We start from the raw sequence: 23604 nt of genomic DNA, 5'->3' as shown, positions 1-23604 counted from the left end.
AGGGTGAAATCTACGGTACATCTGCACTAAATCAAGCCAAACCCACACACACACACACACACACACACACACGTGCACACATGCATACATGCATACACGCATGCAGCAGGACTGGGAGCAACCAGTGGACTCTCGTTGGTAAATCTTTAAGCAGACAGGCTCTAATTTAAACCCAGCAGGGTTAGAAAAGGGACCAAAAATAAATAAGACACATCTGGGGCAGCCAAACCACCATCTTATCCTTTAAAATACTGCAGTGATCCATCAAACACACACACACACACACACACACACACACACTCCCCGCAGATAAGCAAGCATGCCCCATCATGTTCCTAAACTGTTAAGTGTGATACAGATCAAGGGCAATTCAACAAAATCATAAAATATTTGTATTATTTTATTTCTTGAACATTATTTTTAACTGCAAATTTGTGTCTGGTCACTGATATTAATGATGCTATATTTGGTTGAAGCTGTCAAATATCAACAAATGGGATGTTTTGCACATAAAATGAAACACTTTTAAATTCATACAAAAACCTAAAAAAATGTTGGACGGCAATACAGGAATATGTAATCAATCAAAACTCCAATAGATTCAATATCAAAGGAGGACAACACTGATGAGACAAATCATTGGCAGCTATGTTAACATTGTGTTTAAGTGGGTGTGTATTAGGGAGTCTGTAAGAGACAGTTTAACAGGGCAAATTTATTACATTTATTACATAAGGTGATCATATTTGATTGTGATTGAGTTTAATGTTGTTATTGTGTGATAGTGTTGTTGATGATAGTGTGAAGAAGCCAACAAAAGGAACCTTCAGTAACATTTTACCTGTCGATTACACACCTAGAAACAATAACAGTCCTTGTATCTCACTTCACACAGCCTCAATACTCAGAAGACGCGAGCTGGACCGAGAGCCACGCCGAGGACAAACATGCATGGACACACACACACATGCACAGAGAGGTGTAAGTGTGTGTGTGTGGTCGCTGGTGTTAATCTGCTGTCCAGTCGCTGTGGCCTGGAGCCAGTCTGGTTACACATTACTCAAATTCCAGTGCAGGCAGCTCCTGACGAACATACAGACACTTTACTGTAACCGTGGCTGTTAATGTGAAGCGGACAACGAGAAGATTAAAAGGTTAAAACGTTCCCATGCCACCAAAATGTAGTCCACAAAAAGCGTACTCTTCTCCAGTACACCTGGTTTATTCACCATTTATGTTTACTGTTTCTATTTTTAGTTTTGTTGTCATTCAAGGTATAATATTACATACTACTAACTTGTATTTTGCTAGAGATTTAACAGTCTATGTGGCCTAATGTTGACATTTTGGAGAAACTTTGCTCTCAATGGACAGAAACTCTAATAGAAACATAAAGAAAAGTGAAGTGAGCAACATCTCATGAATGAAGTGCAGCAGAGGAATGTGGTTTGGTGGTTTAGTGAGATGGATGATCTGCAGCTCTGCAGTCATAGTTATACATTACATACATTCCAGTGCAGGAGCTGGTCCTCATGTTTACTATGTATAGCCTGGAGCACCGGTCAGTGCTGAGTTATTTTAGGTATTCTCTCTAAAAGTTCCTCCTCACACTAAAAAGCAGCAAATATGACGCTGTTTTTGGACTGTAACAGCTTCCTGCCAATTATTTCAGTAATTTATTAAAAAATGACCAATTTTAGTTTGATACAAAACATAACAAGCAGCTCATTTGTCCATGAGTCTAAATGAATCATGTGAGTCATGTGATTCATTAACTCTAATGATAATTAAATATACTTTTATCATTTCAAGGAAAACAAGGCTTATATAAGTACAGCTTATGAAAAATGTGCATCCTAAAATAAAGTTTCCATTTTCTTCTTTTTTGCTAACTCTTTAACAAGTACTTTTCTTTTTCTAGTGTATCTCACTCACTGACTCCAGTCACAATGATTGGCTGAGATTGGAAAAGTAGCGCTGGGTCAAAAGGAAAACCTCCATCAAAATTTAATAATTCTCAATAATTTATAGGTTATAGGCCCAGATCCTGATAGGATGAAATGGCGTCTTGGTCTAAACAAATCACCTGATGGCCTTTCAATGGATTTGCAGGTATAGATTTTTTCTTCATGCCTCGGCTGCACTGTATTTATTTAATTCCTCTTATTTTAAAGATGTGTATCAAATTAAAACTACACTTTGATCCACCAATTTCAAGTATTTTATTTTTTTTTACTCACTGAGAACAGGCCTTGTGAGAAACTCTGGTGTGTACCTGCAGCTGAAGGTCTGGTTAAACATTAATCCAGCTTCAAAGCAGGATCAGGCTCTGCCAGACCTCTCGAACATCTATGGATACTGAGACAGTAATCCGATAAAGCAGCATCAAAGCATCAGGTACAGGTGTAAAGATGAATTAAAGAGCTATCATCGTCTTTGTACCTTTGAAGTCATGTATTTGTATTTGCATTTGTATTTACCATGAATTAAACTACAAACTCCCTTGAGACTAAATTTATAGATATAGTGATTAATAAGGATGTTTTGTTTTAAAGAAGAAAGGATTACAAAGGTATTTGTTCTAGCATTCCCAGCTAGCTAGCTGCTAGCCTAACTGAGCGCTACTTCCTTTCATTTTAGTAGCTAACAACATTTCCTGGGGTTACAGGTAACATAAAAAAACAAAACACCTGTATTCATCAAAGTGAATCCACTGTGCTATCAGAAGTTAGGCTAACGCTAATTTGAAAAAGTTTTTGAGCTAGCTTTATTAGCTAGCTAGCCACAACTGGTTTCAACTAGCTAAGCAACTAGCAAGAGTAGTTGCTGGCTAAAAATGAGAAACTTTTCTATACCTCTGTCTAAAATTAAGGACTTATTGTTTCAAAACTTACTAAGAATTTCAAGTAACTTTGCCAGCGTCATCGCGGAAAGTTCGACAAGGTGCAGACAGCGACTGCGGCTGAGTTTGGTCCTGCAGGTTTGGGAAGGGGCGGTTGGGTAGATGGGTAGATACGCGTGGAGGGTAACATGTCACGCTATGGGAGAGTTCAGGGCAGAGGTTAAAGGTCAAACTTTGAACAACAGAGAAAGCTGGAGAGAGTTAAAAACATTTCCTTTCAGGGGTCCACAGTATATCCCGTCTTTATCTGTATTCATGCTGTTACCTCGTGTAAATATGTGTGTTTGTATATGTGCACTGGTGTGTGTCAAAGCGGTATGACTGTTTTTTCTGTAGGTGGGTGTGTCTGTGCTCTAATTGAAAGGCTTGAGAGTAATGAGGGCGTTGGATGTGTGTGTGTGTGTGTGTGTGTGTGTGTGTGTGTGTTTTAAACTACTTTAAAGGTGAGAACCAGCAGTGAGTGTGTTTCACAGCTCAACATCTGAAATGACCAACTGACCTATAACCTGCTGGTTTCTATTTAAAACCAGTGTAACTCTGCTGAAAATCCAATCCAATTAACAAAATCTAACATTTTCATATCTCAAATAAAAGTGTTCAAAGCCAGATGGAGACAAAAAGGCCATAAACACTGCAAAAACATGCAGGTGACCTTTAGGTAGAGATGCTCAACGACGGCCAAACAATGCTTGAACCCTTTAAGCACCATAATAATGGATATATTTATTAAAACGCCGGGTCTTTTTTGTCTATTTTTGTCAATAATTGTGTCAAAAAATGCCCCATGTGTAAATAATTTACACCCTTTTTCCAGGAGAAGTAGAACTTTCAAAATCTGTCAAGTATTTACCATTCTCATGTCATTAAATACCTAAAGCTGTGTGTTATGAGAAGAAAAGGACAAAAACGGAATTGAATTTTCTTCAACTTTCTTTTTATAAATTCTTGAAAAGTGCAGATTGAACATTTCTGAGATTGCAAAAATCTAATTCAGGAGGAGTTACGGTGATTTGAAATACACATGCGCCGCGGTGTCACCGGTGATCCCCGTGGTTGTAAAAGGGTTAATGCACCAGGGCCAAGTTAAGAAATGTTAAGATTCCTGCAGGTTGAAACAAACACCAAGATTTATTCAAGTGCTGTTCAGCTGTGGTCTGGTAATACTCAGACTAATAATACCTGAAGGTGCAAACATCACACATGTGATAAGGAAACCTTAAGGACACAGAAACAGGAAGCGTTCACGGTAATGCAGCACACCGTGGGGCATAAGTAGCTCTATACCACCTGTGTGTATAAGTGTGTGTGTGTGTGTGTGTGTGTGTGTGGAGTCTTTTGTTCTGGTGTTACAGGTGTTGAATATCCAACCTGAGCTCCACGTTGCCTCAGGGACCATGAAACTGATCCATTAACTCATTAAAAGATTTTGCATGTGGAACATTTTCACACATAATGTCCATAGAGATTTTAGCTTGTGCAGGTTTTTCTAGTATATTTTTGGATTTCAGATTATTTTGTGTGTATTTATGTGTGTGTGTGTGTGTGTGTCCCATGCACCCTGTGTTTCCCCCTGGAGGCCCAGTATTTCATCCTGACAGACAAAACACCGAGTGTCTCGTGATCAAAGAGCGGAGGAATGCTGTCTGAGGATCACACGCAGCCTCGGTGTATCACATAATCACAGACAGACAGCGAGAGGAGGGATGCAGGCTTAAAGTCAAACCCTGCAGCTTCCACTGCAGCTGGAGGAGCAGAATTACACGGTTACTGATGCTTAATGTGGGAGTGGCAGGGTCCAACCAGCAGCAGCAAAAGAGCTATAAGGAGCTGTTGCCTCTTTGCTGGAAGTTCAGAGCGGGTTTGTAGTGGTGCAAGAAAACCACATTTTATTAGCTTATAGATAATTGTTTGGTGGAAAATATGTTTAAGTTCTGGAGCTGGACATTTATATTCAGATTTCTTTTAGCAAACTCTTGCTTGGGTATCCAACAAATCTTCAGTTGTTTTCCCTTGACCCATATGGTCATTCATATTAGCGTTTCCTACTGAAGTTAGCATGCTAACCAGCTAGCCCCAACCCTGTCAAACCATTTCCAATACCGAGTCACTGTAGTGTCCAGTTTGCCATGAACAAGCAGCGCCGCTCAGAGGACGTATTATAACCTCTTGTACTGTTAACGCAACTATGACTGAAGCTCTTGGCAAAGCTGGTAAGTAAACAGCTGCTAATGCTAAAGCTAGCTGTGTAGCAATAGCACAAGTTACAAATGCCTACTTTACTTTAAGTCATGGAAAATAAACTATTCAGTAAAGTTGTGGGAAAAAAAATTATTAAAAGAAACCAGTGTTGGTCGGAGCGTTAGCACCCAGCTAACCACCCGACCTCCTCGCTATAAGTTTTTATGTTTGAACCAGTGGATAATGTTCAATGTCAATGTCATGGTTCGCTGCTGTGGTCCAAACTGGAATATCTCAAAAACTACTGGATGGACTGCAATATAATTTTGCACTAACATTCATGGAGCCCTGAGGATAAATCCCAGTGACTTTTTCTGCATAATGCATTTAACGTCACCTGAAGGTGAACTTCTTGTTGCACTGCTGCAGGTCACTGAATCTGACAGGTCCCAGGATACAGTGCAACACCAGCACTCGCTCTGCTCAAGTCATGACAAATGCCACAGGGTCTCACTTTAACATGTTGGGTGGTAGATATTTAAACAAATATTACATTTTGAAGTTGAAGTTTGTTGACTTTGGAAGCCAAGCTACCATGATTTGTTAACAGACGCAAACCTGCTATAGGAACACATCCCTAACTTTATGTTATTATGCATATCTCAATCATAAATGGTTTTACATGTCTTTAAAAGAGGCTTATAGAATCAATTTGTCTGAAAATAGTTAAATAAGCTATAGTAGGTAGCTATAAATAGTGACAGTGAATGGGAAACTGCACTGGTGTAGACCTGTGAGCTGTATGGCACTGCTGATAATGTCCACTGTGATAAACCAGCATAGACAAACAAAAAGAGATCAACTCATATCAAGCTCCTGCCTGCATATTATAACAATGATGGACTGAAAAACAAGATAAAGGTGAGGATTCAGAGGGCGGGAAAGGAGGTTATATTCATCTCCCTCCATTAAAACCAGTTGTTTGGCTTACATGATCGTTTAATCAGCCCTGAGTGCACATTATTATATTTTCAGCCTGATGTGAGTTATATGAGCATGGGGTCATTTGGAGGAAACAGTGCCTTCATTTGAAACTATATTTTTTTTTGCTGAATACTGAATTAAGTTACTGGATAAGGAAACACAGCTGGTCTGAACTCACAAAGTTGAAAGGAACGGTTTTGTTGTAGCAGCAGCACAATGACGGAGCTGTGAGAGATATAGTGTTACCAACCAAACACACACACACACACACAGATTTACTGGTGTGATAAAACCTTACTTTTCTTACTTCTCCAGCACAATCCGTCTTTCTTCGACTTCAGCTGAGCTCAGTTTAAAATAATAATCTCAAAACATCAACTTAATTGTTTAACTTGTGAATTTTGGCGATTTTTATTATGCAAACAAAATTAATAGATGTTTTATTTCACAGTGAGGTCAGTGTGTCGCTGTATGAATGGTGACTGTGTGTCAGTGAGCTCTTATCCTGCTTGCACGGTATCTGAGGCCGAGATTGCCCGCCTGGATAAGGACTGGATCCAAGATAAGAGCAAACAAACATACGCTGTACATGCACACACACACACACAGACACACACATGCACAGAAGAGTCCGTTGAAGCGTCCCACCCTGATACAGATCTGTGTTTTCCTTTGAACCTCCCACAAACTAAGCAGAAAAATTACTCTCAATTTGCTTTCTGCAGGGTTCACTTTACCTCTTGATGCACTGATCCTGACTCCTGCACACGTGCACGAGATAAAACTGGGTTTTATTTTATTGTGGAGCAAAAGAGCAGTTGCAGTAATGTGACCGCAGACTTGCAGAGCTGTTTAGATGGTGATGCAAATACATTTTAAAACAATTCCTTTCCTTTGAGCCTTTAATTCAAACCACTCGTGTATTAATGTGCAGCAGCAGAGGTGAGAGGCCTTTCAGAGGTATCTGGATAAGTTGGACGGTGTCACAGCACATGATCTGGGTTTAACTGGGCAAAGTTACCCAGATAACCCAGTAAAGCTGCTTAAACCAGGCTGCACAAACATGACAAAAGCTGTTTGATCAAGGCTGTCAAAGTAGCAGCGCAGGGATCAGTGTTTGCCTTTGTCTTTATTAGTTTAATTATGAGTTATTAAACATGCACAGTGTGTTCTCTCCACAGCCTCATCTGCCGTTCGTACAAGAGAGCAAACAATACACAGGTGAATATCAAGGAGGAATATTATACATCTGAGGAGATGATTAAAAAAAGAGTATTTGTCCAAGAAATGATGTTTGTGCACTAATTTGTAACAGCAAACGTTTTCTATTCCAGATTATGTGAGAAAAGTTTTAAAATAAATCAACAGCAAAATGTTAATACTGAATGTTTTTGCAATTATCATTAATATTACAATAAACTTCTCTCATAGAAACAAAAGCATGTAAAAGCACTTGGTTATATTTGGGTAAAGTTTGTGCTGTAATACTGAGAAAGTCAAAGAATGTGTGACTTTGCCAACATTTAACCAAAACCACCATCTTTCCCAAACCCCTTCTCATCTGAATGTACTTGGCAAAGCAAATTAACAGCATTAAACAGCAAGAATCTATCATGAGCAAACATTAGGCTGCTCCTCCTGCTTCTGTTCAACAACAGTCAGATGTGTCAGTTATAACATCTGTATACTGTGTGTAGTATAGTGAAGTAGATCAAGAAATAATCTTTAATCTGGCAAACTTTAGAAATCAACTTGATTTAAATTGAGTTTAGTCACAGCACCAGTGACAGGAAAGATCTACTCTATATGTTCATTTGTTCATTTGGCTGAGGCACTACCTACAGTTTTTTTATTGTAAAAGTACATTTTTTAAAGTAATATGACAAAAAGAAATAAAAACATAGTAACATAATGTATTAAAATAATACAAAACCTATAAAAATAAACAAAGAAGGCAGAAATACCCTGGAAAACATAGAGGCTGTCACCAGAGACGTGGGGCTCAGCTGGCGTTCCCTGTAAGTCAGCTGCGATAAAATGCGTTAGCTGCACAGTTGGTCATGTTGGGACGTGTTAGGAGCCAAAAAAAAATGAAGGAAATCAATGGGACTCGTCTGTTGTTGGGTCTCTAAGCTGTCGGCTGGTGTCCTGTTTCTGCAACAGGCAGCTGATGATGGGGGAGCTTTGTCTGTCAGACCAGCATCTGACCGAGGAGTTAATCCTCCACAATCCACAAAGATTACAGTGTCATACTGGCGGCTATAATTCATCCCTCTGTTGCTGCCTCCATCCTGTCTCTGAGTCTCTTTGTCAACCTGAGTCTGTTTGTACAATGGAGGCGATGGATAAAGTTATGAATAAAAAACCCGACAGTGAATCAAAAAGTCGCCCAAGGTCCTTAACTGTTTAAACCAGTCAAATGAGTCTTTTCCATCGCTGGGGGCTGCAGGTTTTGTGATGCTGTTGTGCGTCTTTGAGTGTTTCCTCGAAAAGAAGCAGTTACTAAAAATATGATGATGTCAAACTCAAAGCTCGGGCTGTTTTTCAAATACACATCTGTCTGTTTTGTGTCATAAATCTTTGTGGTTTTCTGTTCTTTCTTCTTGTTGTTCATGCAGCAGCTTATAAAAACTGTTCCTCGTTGTAGTTTGTCTAAGCTTGACATGTGATGTGTTATTGTAAATTTCAGTCTTGTTTTCCTTGGAACATTTGTTTTGAATTTTCATGACCAAAGCTTAAACCAACCGTCTGGTGTCTCTGCGACATTCGTCCTCTTGAACATTGTTTTCTTCCTCTCATTTCTGCATCAGTGAGTTTAAAATATTTTGTTTCCAAAACTTCATTAAAGCTCAATGACGCGTATACTGGGTGAATAAGCTGAGCTCTTGTGGCTGCACCATTCACTGGAACGAAATGAGTCTGGCATATATTGTTTCTGTGGAAACGCTGGGGGCTTGACTACATTTTAAAAGCAGCATTGATTGGTTGATTTTAGTTTTCTGTACAGTTAGTGGACATGGAGCAGCATCATCATTCATTTGGAGGCATGTTTCTGGCCACCCGATGAATAAAAGTCACTCTTTTTTGCTCTGTTTTTGGTCTCCACCAACTCCTCAGAGCAATATCAAGCTCTTTAGCCGCTAAATGCTCCACTATGTTCACCAGCTAGTTGTTAACTATGCATGTCTGCTGCTTGGTGCTGAGCAGGAGGTACAGTACGTATGATCTGTGCAGCTTTAAAATGGCTTTGTCTCTATGACCAATGTTTATAAAAACATTGAGTAAAAATGAGAGTAAAATGTTACGTTATCTTGAAAATTCAGATTTGACAAACGCTCAGAAAGCACCTGGTACCTGCGTCTTTCTCTGGTATCACCTCTGCTGAGGTTCCCAATGAAGCTGTGGTGATACTATAAGGTGAAACTCTGTAGATAGGACGTTCTGAACAAAGCCGCCATTTTTTACACCGCTCGCTGCAGCCTGTTGCATTTCTATTACTTATTGTTCTACACTGTTGGTACGGCAACCTCCATTGTTTATGTGTGCGCCATGGAGAAGATGACATTGCGATAGCTTTGTGCATCGTCGCTACAGTAACAGGTACAGGTACAGATTTGATGACGTCTATCTCTCACTCCTGTGGAGGTTTAGTGCAGTGACTTGGCGTCTTCTAAACGACTGTGATATAATCTGTAAACTTGATACTGACCAGAGACAACAACTGAATTATTCTCCTCAAGTTAAACCTTGAGATTGAGCTCGCTCGTCCGTCCTGTGTGTGCGTGTGTCTCCCTCTCTGCCTCTCTCTGACATTTCCCTTTTATATAAACATGTTTTTATCTCAGCGAGTCTGATTTTCTCTCCGACTCTTCCTGCGTTTCCTCCTGTGTTTGGTAGGTAAGCCTCCGCTCTGTTTGTATTCTCCTTCACACAATGGGCAGCTGATTAGAGGACAGGAGGAAAGAGAAGATTAAGAGAGAGACACGAAGAGGAAGAGAGGTACGATAAGCAGATGGTGATGATGTTTGTTTACAGGAAACGTGATGTTTGATAATGAGGGAGATCCAGACTTAAAGTTGTCTTTCTTAGTTATGAGCAGCAACGTCGAAGTGCTTGCTCAAGGGCCCTTCAGCTGTAGTTTCAGTGGTGGAGAGGAGTGTTTCTCACTGCCTGTCCTCTCCCAGACCTTCCCACCAGTTAAACCAGTGATCTGCCATTTATAAGACAAAGTGCAGGTTTTAAAAAAGAAGGAAAAGCAGGACAAACTGAGCATCTGGACACAGAAATAACTTTGCTGCTAGGAAAAATGCACCGTGTTGTTTTTTTTTGGTCACAGTTTTTATCTTAACTAAGAATAATGTGCTCAAAAAAAGCTCAAACTATTCCTTAAACATACAGCCATGAAAATATACATTATATGTATGTGTGTATATAAATTACACATAGCCTGTGCTGTATATGAAATCACCAAAATCAGAGACGTTTGCCTTCAAAATCTATAATGTCAGAGTCTTCTTGCACTGAACTGACCTGAACTCTGACTTCTGTGTGTGTGTCTGTGTGTGTGTCTGTGTGTGTAGTTTCAGCTGTGTTGTAAGGTTGTGTGGAGTTGAGCCATCTAGAATAACACTGTGTGTGTGCTTTTTTTTAACCCCCAGATGATTTAGTGGCTGCAGTTATAGGATTTAGCCTGAGTGATCTGTGTGCGTGCACATGTGTGTGTGTGTGTGCGTGTGTGTGTGTGTGTGTGTGCGCCCCACCCCAGTAGTTTTGCTGAATCTCTAGGTTTCGGTGCCACAGCGATGTGCTGGTTTGATATTTTTTTCTACTAAGAAACATTTATAATTGCAGAGCAGATGTTTATTTTTTCATGTGGAAACACACAAACAAACACACACACACACACACACAGTTCAGAGGGGAAAAAACGATTGAGGAGGAGTTCCCGCTTTTAACTTTCATGCCGTTTAATCAGAGTCACAACCTCCAATCTGCTTTGTCAGAACTCCTGAAACTTAATGTGTGTGTATTCTCAGACCATATTGCAAACATTATGTTCATATCCAACCTTTCTTCATTACCAGTTTACATTTATAGGAAAATCTAAGGACACCGGAATCCAATGTTTCTTCAACACATCACGATGTTCACTATCTGCAAATATTCCCCACCTCTGGTCAGTGGATTTGTCCTGCACTGTCTGTAAATGACAACTGAAGTTTGACTGTTGTTAATGAGACGAGAGTTAAACCACAAACATCAGGGTCTCTCACGCTGGCAGCTCTGTTTATTAAAGAAGCTCCTGGTCCATGATGTTTTCTGTGTCCACATAGCCTGAGGGTCCACAAGATGCTAATATCATAATAAACCCTGAGTGTCCCTGATTATCTGTGCAGACGACTTTGTGGACATACACACCGACAGCACAACGGCAAACATGCTGCATTCACAAAAACCCAATCTAATAAAAACAGAACTGCATGAGCAGGTCTGTCGAGGCCTTTAGTGTTAAAACTGTATTTCTTCTAAGGTTAGATGAGTGAAACCACTTAGTTAAGGAACACTTTGATATTTTAAGGTTTGTTTGTTTGCAACGTGATGATAACTGGTGTTTTTGGCCTAGCTTAGCTTTAATAATAATAATAATAATAATAATTTGCATTCAGTCTGCATTGTTGGCTTAAACACTGCAGCTGTCTCTGTACTTTTCTAGTGCACATTCATTTATCTCATTAACATAATAAGGCTTCGTTTAGCCAAGTAGTTTTAGCTCTTATTTAGTTTTTCTGGAGGATTCTGGATGCAGACACCAGCATAAACTTTTTACTTTTACCATTTTCTCCTGCATAATAATTCAAGTATCATCAGCTGCCAGTCCAACCCCAACTCCATAACAGAGTTGAGTCATGAACACAAAGTGAGTCCAAACGAAAAACGACATAAAGTACAAAGTGGAACTATTAACTAAGACTATCACAGTCATACTGTAGGTCTACATGATCAGATTCTGTAAAAGTGACAGATAAGAGAGAGGAGGACGAGGAAGGAAAAGAAAAATCAACATATTCCCACGCTTCAGTGTGTTTTCCCTCTTGGTGGTTTGTGTTTGTGTGTGTTTACTGTAGTGTGAGCCCAGCCCAGCTCTAACCTAGCCAATAACTGTTAATGAGTAACCGTAAAACCCAGAGGGAAAACACATTAACATTCCTCTTGTCTTTTTTAAATTTACTTTTCTAACTTTTAAAATATTATCTTGTGCCCTCCCTCAGCTCTCCTTCCTGCTGAGTTAAAGCAGATTGTAAAAATCTTTTTTAAGGTCATGTTTGCATTTTTTAAAATTATTTCCGGCCTCTGTAACTTCCTTTCATAAAACATGCTGATGTCAAATATGAAAACACTGATGTAAAAGGTGAAAATGTTATTTTTGTCCACGAAGCTACCAGATGGATTTTCATAAAATTTGGTAGCTACAGACTTGAATGATTTTCAATAAATAAATGATTAATAAATAAATAATTCAATCTAGTGCGCCTCACAGGACATTTCTACACCTCAAAAACTGAATTTCAATCTGCTTCGGATGATTAATGCTAACGTAGGGATGCTAACATGCTAAATATAGCATTTACCTCACCACCTGTACACAGATTAAAAAGAGTCTGTAATTTCTGGCAGAACAAATGACACATTCTTCCTCTTACAAAGCTGAATTCATAAGCACTGAAACACAAATTCACAGTTTAATACACTCAGGTGTTTTGCTGCTACAGGCCTCACAGCTGAATGTGCCCGCTAGCTTATGGTGGCTAATGTTAGCAAACTTTGGGGAGATATTGTGGAGATGCTGTGTATTACTGACTCACTTTGCTGCTTCATGGCTCTTTTCTACTTCTTACACTACATTTTAACGCTCACCTTTATCTTATAACTGTTGGCAAAAGTTTCACAACATGCTAACACGTAGCATAAATCCAAATATATGCTCATGTTAGCATCATAGAATCAGGTTAGAATCAAATGGTAGATGCTCTCTATACTTGACAAAATAAAAAAGTTTTGGCTTGACTGTTGTAATGTTGTATTTCTTTCATGTAGTTAATATAAATATGTAATAACAACTGTTAGAAGTCTTTTGAAAGATAAAGAATGCTAATAATCTAAAGTGCTAAATGCTACGCAGGTTAGCATGCTAACTTGTATCTAGCGTTTCATTTTGACTATTTCCAGGTCAGAAAATAAGATATTTAACTAATAGGCTATTTTTTTTTCAGTTGTTGTCAGGTATAAAAGCTTCAACAATATATCCTGCATCATATCACAGGATAATTTTGCAATATATAAAAATTAACTTCATCAAAACTTGCCACTTGTCTTTATACCAGCTCCTGTTGTTTTCTTAGTCCAACAGCAGACCCAGGCCCAGGCTCAGATCAATGATGTCCCGCTCTGACCCGGAGGTGTTAATGAGCCTCCATTAGAGCCAGAAAGAAAACACATGAGCATTCCTGTCCTGTTTATTCTTCCTCCCTCTGCCTCCGTCTGTATTTGTCTTTCCCAGCAGACAGGAAGTGAAACCCTCATGGCTGCTTAGTGCCTCTTCTTCTCTGCAAATCATTGGCCACCTCTGACTTTATCCAAACCCATCAGGGCAGGAACTGTTACTCATACTGTACAGATGCTCAGGTGGTAGATAATATATCCAGTTTACCGGAGGAAAAATACTCAGTTCCCGTTTTACTCAAATGATTGATCAAGTAAATAAACTGCTGTTTTCAGAACCTTTTCAGAATAAAATCAAAGTAAAGGAAACTGATTTAAACCATTTTCACGCTAAAAATCACATCAGCGGTGGTGGGACCCAGTGTTGTGGAAATGTAACTTTATGTTGACTAAAAGAAAACACATAATTTACTGATTTTATATCAGTGAAATAAAAAAATAGCATTAAAATGATCCCAAAAAGGGGTCGGAGCATAACACCAAGGAGTTGCAAGATGATTAAAGGGATATGATTATTTTATTATTTTTCCTGCCCATTTTATAATTTTTGCTTTTTCTCGTGAAACATTGAGCACTTTCAAAAACTGGTTTGGATTTCATCCAATTAAAAATAGAAAATGTCTGTTAAGTACGCACTGTAAAGCAAACAAAACACAGTCAGACTCTTAACTTTACGATGGCCGAAAATGATCTAAAGTACCAAAATCTGCAGAAAATACACGTGTATTTCCCAGAGTTCAAGAGTTGTACAGTCCATGTTTCATGTGCTGCAGATTGAGACCAGCTGATTGAATTGACTGCTGATTATATTACTGAGTCAGTGCTATAAACAGTCTGAGGTTTGTTTCTGTACGGACACTAACGAGGTTTGATGGCCCAGACTGACGTCAAACTTCACATTTTATCTCTGTTCTGTGTCTGGTTCTTGGTTATTGGAGCTATTTTCACCTTAATTACTGACATTTCAGACAATTTATTTATTCAAAATGGAATTATAAGTAATCTACGCTGGTAAGAGATTGATATTGATGCTTATATGATTAGGTTTATTTGCTAGTTGTAGTAAACAGGTTTTAAAGGACACTCACTACTGTTACGGTGCAGTACATACTCAGTGGTGGAGGATTTTCTTCTTGAGTAAAAGTAGAAATACCACAGTGTAATAATGATCTGTTACAAGTAAAAATCCTGCATGCAAAGTTTTAAGTATTAGCATCAAAATATACTTTAAGTACCAAAAGTAAAAGTACAAATTTTGCAGAATGGTCCACCTTAGACTAATGTGTATGATATTATTGAAATAAAACTATTAATGCATTAAGTGTTCATCACTTTAGTGTTGTAGCCGATGAAGGTGGTGGATTTTTAAGTATACTAAAGTATACTACTAAATAAGTGGTGAATTTCCCTCCACGATTAATCAAATCTCACCATAATCTATAATTATATATGATCATTTCATGATTATATTTTGTATAATTAATCTGAATCTGCCAAGTAACTAAAGTTGTCAAATAAATGCAGTACAGAAAAGAGTAAAATATTTGATTTGTAGTGGAGTAGAAATATAAAGTAAATTCCTCAAAATTGTACTAAAGTACTAAAGTTGAGTAAATGTACATAGTGTGTAAACTAAAAAGAAAATAAAACAGTGGCGTGTCAGTGGAGGCTGTGGTAAACGTATTATTTGGTGCCTATTAACCTCGTACTTGTGGTCACCAGCTCAAACACAGCCACGCTTCCCTGCACTGATATCACAGTGCATGCTAACAGAGTAAATGTCTCCATGCGCTGGCTGGCTGCCCTGTGGGATCACTTTCACTGTGATAGCTGACAGGTGCGTGCATGTCAGCGTGCACATCGCCCACGAGCCACAGAGAGCACTGCTGACCCAGGTATTTAAAGAATTATACACACACAGCTCCACCCTAAATATCTATAGAGCCAGCAAGACTAACAACTCAATGATTCACTGACTCACATCCAACTGAATACAGTCTAATATTAAATCTACTGTCGCTGATATAAACTGAAAAAAATGGCCGTTCAGGTGACTCAAAATCTTTCTAAACAAAATCTGAGCATTATAATGTTCATGACAGGAGACTTTACTGCAGGGCTGCTGTAATAGACTGCATCACTTTTATACAGGTGCACATAATAAACTGCCTACTGCATCATCTCAGCAGAGGTGAAGCTAATGATAAAAGACAGCATGCTGAGCCTCACTAAAGACTAAGTTTAATAATAAAAACAAGTTAGCTACACAAGCTACAGAGAGGGCTATTAGTGATATTAATATTACATAATGAAACATGACAAGAGCCAGTATTTCTGCAATTTTTTGTAGCCACATTTAACTATTTTTACACAGGGAAAATGTCCTAAATGCTGCTGAATATTTGGTGTTTCCTCCCAAATAATGTTCTTGGCAGGATTGGAAAGTAGCTAATTCACTGTACACTAATATTCTATCATAATATCATCCTCAGAGGGGCATGAACATCTGTACCAAATTTCATTGTGATGCATCCAATAGTTGTTGAGATATTTTAATCAAAACGACAAATTTGAACCTGATGATGGAAGCAGAGGAAAAGTTAGAGGATCATCAAAGTCATAAGGGTTCATCCTCTGGGGACCATGACTGTTATAATGTAATGTGGATATTTCAGCCCAGAATAAAGTGGTGGACTTGGATCTTGGCTAAAAAGTATAAAATAAAGAAAAATGGTGATTGTTATAGTGACAAAGTACAAACGTGTTACTCTCACAGTCCAAGCCTGGCCCTAAAACATGTGCACAAACAGACAGGAACTCTGGTCACTTTCACTGAAACACATGAGAGCTTACGACTGTCTTACAGCTGCTTATCATGTTATTATCTGACATTTAGTCTCCAGACGGCTTCTCCACCACAAACCACAGACAGACGGAAACACTGTGAGAACGCTTGTGAAATGAGCAGAGATTGTGTAAAAAAAAAAAAAAAAAAAAAAAGTCTTGGGAAATTAGCATTTTATCAATATCTCAGCTAAATGGAAAACAGCACAAATACTTCACCACTACTAACAACACACTAAACTAATTCTCTAAAGGAAAACACAATTTGCCTGATGTTTACTTGTTTTTTACGATGTAGAGGTGCAGCATTAACATCTGTGTTGCATTAGCTTTAGTGCCAATATAACAATTAAGGGCTCAAACTCAACCCTGGGGAACAAAAAGAAGATGTTGAGATTTTTTTGCACCAAAATAAAACTTTTTTTTCTCCAGGCCTCTGTTTTATATCCTAATATTTTCTCAGAATTAGTTCTGAGCAAATACTATCTGTCTACTTCTTGCACATACTGTACATAAACAGAACATACACTGCCCACATGACCTCTGGCTGACACACACACACTAACCTTGAATCCAGCTGCAAACACACAAAAAATGTATTTTTCATGAAATAACTGACACCTAAAAACCCACAGTGCTACACTCAGCACGACTCAGCACTGTCAGAGTGTGTGAGCGTGTTCAGCCTTGGTTTTAAAAGTGCTGAGCTAATCCTCCTCGTGCTGGATGAAAAAAAGAACCCACATCAGTGTTGACGAGGCCGACAGCGCTCACAGATGAAATGTAAACACTGAGGGGTGATGTCGGCTTGTTCAGGACCACAGTCCTGGTGTTGGCTGACAAACTGTAAGATGATATTAAAGCTGTAAAATGTCCTCACAAGATGAGAAAACTGTTTAAAAATGACAAGAACTCCTATGAGATACTGACAGTCCAAAATATATCCAAGTTTTATTTCATTTTAAAGACACAATAGGAAATTTTCAATCCTGGTCTGTCAATCATCCATCACTGATCACCAGATTGATATTAGGATATATTTTGGCATTCAATTGGCATTAATTTATTAAAAGTCTAATGGTTAATGTGCCATGAAATGTACTTTTTAAAAAATACTTAATTGCAGGAAAGCACAAATTTTTGATTGTTTACACTGAGCAATTTCTATCTAAATATATACATGTTTTTTTCTTTAATAATAATAGTAAAAAATAAAAAATTATGAATGAAATGCATTTAAGCACATCACTGCTCCCATAGAAAGAAATCCTATTAAATTTAATGACCCGTGTACTTTCTCTAGAACCAGAATCTGGATAAACTTTGGATTTTCAGCTGGTACTGCTAACTGGATCTAGTACTACTACAACAGTGTACAGATGGTTGTGTCCAGTTAGTGTATCTCTCTGCACTATAGCCTGGTGTAGTCTAACATGAACCAGATCTGCTACACACCCAGTGGTCTTCTAGGAATCACACACACACACACACACACACACACACACACACACACACACACACACACACCATGGGGTGTGTGCACCGACTTGGGGTCCAAAGTTTTATCGAAGCAGAAAAGAATTTGACACATTACAGAAAACACATGTTGTTATCTCACTGAGTCGCACTCATCACACGTCTCCAGTGATAAAACTAACGATTCTTTTTGTTACTAATCAATCTGCCTGTTGTGTTTTTGGATTAACCGATCAATCGTCTAAGACCTAAAGATTATTGATTCCTTATCAGAAAGAAAGAAAAACAACAAACCTTAACAAATGAGAAGCAGACAGTAAATATTTCATTACTATACTATCACCTGGTTACATTTTATTGTGTTTGTCTTGTGTTGCTGTTACTTTACAAACTTCATTATATTATCATTTGCTACTAATCATGTTTTATAGTATTTTATAATTGCATTGAATACTTAAATTTTTACTTTCAGTGACGGTGTTTTTCTGACCTTTCCTGATGTTTGTGACAGAGACACATGTCCAGTCCAGATGAAATAACATTATTCTCGAGATAACATAGAAAACGTCACTGTTTTTGTGTTTACTTTGGCTGCTCTGCTCCGACTGATGCCTCAGCAGCCACATTACAAGCGTTTGACAACAGCGCTCTCTTGTGGTAATTTACAATGTTACAGTAATGAGACCTGTTGTTATTATTATTACAGAGTGCAGAAAATGAAATTTATAGCCCAACTTAAATAATCCTGAACCAGGTTTAACCAGGTTTAAATATCATGTCTGTCACTGAGGTTCATAATTCTGATGTTAAAGGCTGATATTGACTCCAGATTATATTTATGTGCCAAAATAATTCAGACTTTAATGTAAATACTATTCACTATCATAATATATAATTTAAATACATTTTTATTTTTGATGTTTCAAATCTCTACTTTTCAGCTGACATGGATGAGAAGTGTTTAAAAAATGACAACTGAGCAAACTCCATGTGCAGAGGAAGATCATGTGATATAACTGAAAGCTCCGGAACAGCTGCTAAATGGACCTTGTGGTGAAATAGTTACTATTTAAACACTGAGAAGTTTATCCAGGCAAAAAAAAAAAAAAAAAAAAATCTTATTTAACAGCATTTAGACAATAAATTCTCCCATCAAAGTCACAATGATAATATCAATTATGACAATTATATATTGATGCATGTTGTAATATTTTGATTGGAAAACATAAAACCAAGACACAACTGGTGCAGTTTGTCATTCTGTTGTAAACATGTAAACAGTGTGTACTCACATGGAGCTGTGTGTTGTTGTTGTTGAGCTGGTCCTGACTGACGGGCGACGCTGCAGGGTGACAGTCCAGTGACACTCTGTCCCGACAGGTAGAGTGACACGCGTATTTACAACCTGCACAGAAATGAGTGGATTAAACTGTGAAACCGTTTATCTGTGATTGTAAAATGACTCAGAGGACGTGCAGAGATACACAAATACAACACAATGAGCCTTTTGTGCGTCTGCGTGTCTATAACGTATATGCAAATAATCTCTTGACGTCTGACAGTTGAGGTCAGAGTTATTTTCAGCAAACGGAAATCAACATCATGCAAATTCTGACCTGTGTTACTCCCCAGGGGATAAAATATGAACAAGGAAAATGTTTCAAAATAAAGGCGTGAGGGATTCGACCTTTGTTTTTAACTTTTAAAGGTCAATACAGAGGCTTCAAATGAAATGTAACTATTTTCACTTCAAAAAGACCAAATAAAAAAATCTTCACTTCAAGGTCATGATTCATTCAGGAAGTTCAACTTCACAATTCTCACACTGACATGAGAAATTCATCCTGTTACTCCACAGAACTCCAAGGTGCATTCTGGGATTAAAGGCCTGGATATGAACATAAATTCAGTCTAAATTCAGTTTATAGAGGCCTTTAAAATCACCACTAAATAAATAAACAAAATCAGGATGAATACGGTGAAGAAAAGCTGACTTGAAACTTCTTAACTTAAAATACAGAATCAACAAACAGCAGAGTCAGTATTAGAAATATTTTTGCTTGGCTGGGTAATAGAGATAAACAACTGACAGCAAATGTGACACCTTCTTTTTTTTAGTAATTTATCAAACAAAAACTCAAATATTAGCAGGTTTCATTATATGAAATGAGAGAATTTGCTGCTTTCTTCTGTTTTATATGTTTCTAAATTGAATGTTTTTGGGTTTTGAACTGTTGATCTGACAAAACAGGGAATTTGAAGACGTCACTTTTGAGTCCTGATTGACAATTTTAACATTTTTAGAGTAAAGTTGAATTAAAAAAAATAACTGAGGGATTATTCAACATAGAAATTCAAGTTTAATCACCTGAACATATGATAACATACTGATAATACTACAATATTAATTTTGTCCTTGTTGCCCACCCATAACTCATTAGTTATGATTTCTATTGGAGTATCAGACCTATAAATAAAAGCACTTGTCATGCTCTCTCTCTCTCTCTCTCTCTCTCTCTCACACACACACACACACACACACACACACACACGACTGGCCACAATCCAGCAGCACCATTAAGTATTGAAATAACTCCACCAGAGAAATGAGGGAAGCTTTTCGCTGACTTCATGTCAACACACAAACATTACACACTCCGACAACACACACAAGACGCTAACAGACACCTGCACAGACTGTGCGCGTGTGCGTTTGTTGTCCTACCTGTCGACCTCTTTCTCACGTGCTGCCCGACTTTATCCGACAGTTTGCACATGGCTGCTCCCATCTCCCATCTTCATCACACACACACTCGATATCCTCACCTTGATCTGTTACATCACCTCATCTTCTGCACACACACACACATACACACAAAGAGGAGTAAATCTCACAAAAACACACACACACACTCTCTCTCCTCTCTCTCTCTGCAGTCTCTCTCAGTGTCTCTCGGCCGGGCTCAGTCTCTGGCAGACTTCAGATGCTGATTTGCGTAGCCACCATTCTCCCTGTTCCCCTCTCTCCCTCTCTCTCTCTCTGTGTGTGTGTGTGTGTGTGTGTCTGTGTGTGTGTTGTTGTGCTGAGTAGGTGATTTAACAGTCAAATGGAGGCCACAGTGATGGACACAGACGGGGAGGAGGGAGGGTGGCGGTGGACATGGGACTGCTGACTCAGTCATCTACAATCACCCTCTCCTCTCTTTGCTCACTTACGTAGCTTGTTATGATTAGTGTGTGTGTTTGTGTGTGTGTGTGTGTGTGTGTGTGTGTGTGTCTACCCAGTTTCCTGCTATTACTCCCTCTCTCCATTCATGCGTCCACCCTGACATCCATCTCTAACCCTCTTGACAATGAACCTGATCCACAGAGGAAGACAGGGCGAGCCTTCCTCATCCATCCATTCATAAGAACATAACGAGATGCTGCTGTTTTAAATCACTGTGTGAATATCGTCACATTTCCAAACTGTGGAACCAGAACCTGAGAAAAAAGCTGCACTACAGCTGCATTTTTTAATTATTTTTTTTGCAGTGTCACTCAGTCGTGTAAAAAACGAGCCCATAGGTCGTTTGTGCAGCAGGTTACTGTGACCCATAGTCAGGTTTTGTTGCCAGGCGACATCTAGTGGCCGTAGTAACGATGACAGGAGCAAAGGGAAAAGTGCGGTGACGTAGTTTATAGAGCGACAGAGTCCACGTCAGGAGGAGGAGCAGCGTTCGATTCCCGGTTTATGTTGTTTCTATTATCCATGAGCATTCGTTGTTATTGTTGTAACCATGACAACAAAGATTGTCTAACATTGAGGAAGCGAGATGACCATCTTTTGCTAAACCTAACCAAGCCATGACTGTCATTATAGTAACCATGGCGATGGAGGTAGGTACAGTCCAGTGTTACCACAGTGCTTATCAGTCTCACCACTTGGCAGCCATCTTGGCAGCAGCCCCGGGCAGCTGTTTCAGGCTGACAGGACCAGGCTGCTGTCGAAATGAAAGAGGAGAGAAGCCATAACTTCATCCTCTCTCTCTCTCCGACTCTGTTTCCTTTATCTTTGTAATGCTCTCTTCCTCCTCTTCCTCCCTCTTCCTCTCTCTCTCTGCTGTCTCAGGGATAAAAGCATCTCCCACACAGCGACACACCGATCGATCACAATCAGTCAAAGTCAGACACACACACACACACACACAAACTCTTTAACCTTTAACACTTGAATTATATATTAAAATGTATAAAACTTGTAGCTTATGAATATATAAAGAGTAATTTAGAGGAGAGAGAGTCTTTGGTTTATTTTCACTCTAAAATTACACCTTAAATTAAATGAAAATGACTGAACATTTTGTATCATGACTTTAATTTTATATATAATATATTCTTTAAAAGCTATGAATCAGTAGCCACAGGTGAACTACACTTTACTTCATTTCATACTGGCACAAAACTAATTAAATCATTATGATTTACAGGTCAGTCAGTGTATGAATAAACTGAATAAACGAATGATTGATAGATTTGTAGTCAAATAACAGACACTGCATCAAAATGTTAAACTTTTCTTTATGTCAAATACTCTTAATTTCTTCAAGTTATCATCTCTGTTTATTCACATTTAAGGAAAAATAAATAGATAAATAAATAATCTAATTATGAACAAAAGTTATTTTTTCTGTTTTCAGTCATTTTTTGATTTGTGTCAAATAAATAGAATAATAATGTGTAAAAAATCTAAATAATATATTGTTATATTATCTAAATATTCTGTATATTTTGTGAAGCAACAATAGTTAATAGAATGTTCTAGTGAGTCTGGTCAGCCTTGAAATGCCAAAACCACATAAACCAAATCACCACTCAGAGGGCTCTTATTGTGAAACTCAGTGTGTTCAGCAGCACCTCAGTTCAGAGGTCAAAGGTCAGAGACCACAGCCTGGACAGTTCTTTCACTCCTGTGTGTGAAAGACTTTTTAGGACGAGGTCTCTAATCAGGTGTGTGTGCAGAGAGAGACGATGAGCCTCTAACACCTGCCTGCTGCTGTTTCATTCTTATTTGACGGGAACCAAGTCTTTCACTAGGAGCAGAGGGGAAAGCATCTGCACTGTATTATTTTTTTTTATGAGGACGCCAACATGAATCTGAAGCCAATAATACATTTATCCTATAAACAGAATCTGTGTGTGAGCACAGGTTGTTGTTGGATAAATACAACATCAGTCCCTGCTGCGACTGAATGTGAGAGATTGAGCTGCAACTACTGATTAATCACATTATAGTTGAATTTTTCCACAAAAATATCAAAATACATAAAAAAACAGCCTCTGTTGATACATTAAAATGATTATTTTGTCCAGTTAAAAGTTTAAAACTCAAAGATATTTCAGTTTACTGTCATATGTGATGAACAGAAGCAGAAAATCACCACATGTGAGAAGCTGGAGCCGATGAATGAAACGATTAACAATTATCCCTCCTTATATGTGTTACATGATTTAATATAAAGTTTATGACATAAATATATAATAATAATAATAATAATAATAATAATAATAATAATAATAATAATAATGATATAAAATCTGATTTACTGATTTGATTTTTACACACGAGCAGAACAAGACCTGAAATTTCACCACACACTTTGAAATGTGTAAAAAAGAAAATGCTTATTCTCAGCTGCAAATGCTTGTACAGTAGTGAGGAGACAGAGACAGGTGTGTGT

General features: G+C 38.3%; 2 protein-coding genes across 3 annotated transcripts in view; both read right to left on the bottom strand.

The window, feature by feature from the left end:
* Positions 1 to 23604, bottom strand: part of dgki (diacylglycerol kinase, iota) — a 225496-nt gene that overhangs the window by 117728 nt on the left and 84164 nt on the right. The window contains exon 34 of one of the 2 annotated variants that reach the window (XM_071502108.1): positions 20411 to 20438. The exons of the other annotated variant lie outside the window; for it this stretch is intronic. The gene's annotated coding sequence lies outside the window, so the exon portion shown is untranslated. Of the gene's footprint in view, positions 1 to 20410; positions 20439 to 23604 lie in introns of those variants that run through there. 2 annotated transcript variants of the gene reach the window in all.
* Positions 1 to 23604, bottom strand: part of rassf3 (Ras association domain family member 3) — a 74732-nt gene that overhangs the window by 45527 nt on the left and 5601 nt on the right. The window contains exon 2 of the mRNA XM_071502125.1: positions 19177 to 19289. Coding sequence (XP_071358226.1) covers positions 19177 to 19289 — 113 coding nt within the window. The remainder of the gene's footprint in view (positions 1 to 19176; positions 19290 to 23604) is intronic.

The sequence above is a fragment of the Trachinotus anak genome, unplaced genomic scaffold, assembly GCF_046630095.1.
Source record: "Trachinotus anak isolate AG129_WGS33_773 ecotype Australia unplaced genomic scaffold, CSIRO_AGI_Tana_v1 ptg000018l, whole genome shotgun sequence".
NCBI lineage: Eukaryota > Metazoa > Chordata > Actinopteri > Carangiformes > Carangidae > Trachinotus > Trachinotus anak.
Note: the sequence above shows the minus strand (reverse complement) of the source record. Positions and strands in the feature narration are given on the sequence as shown.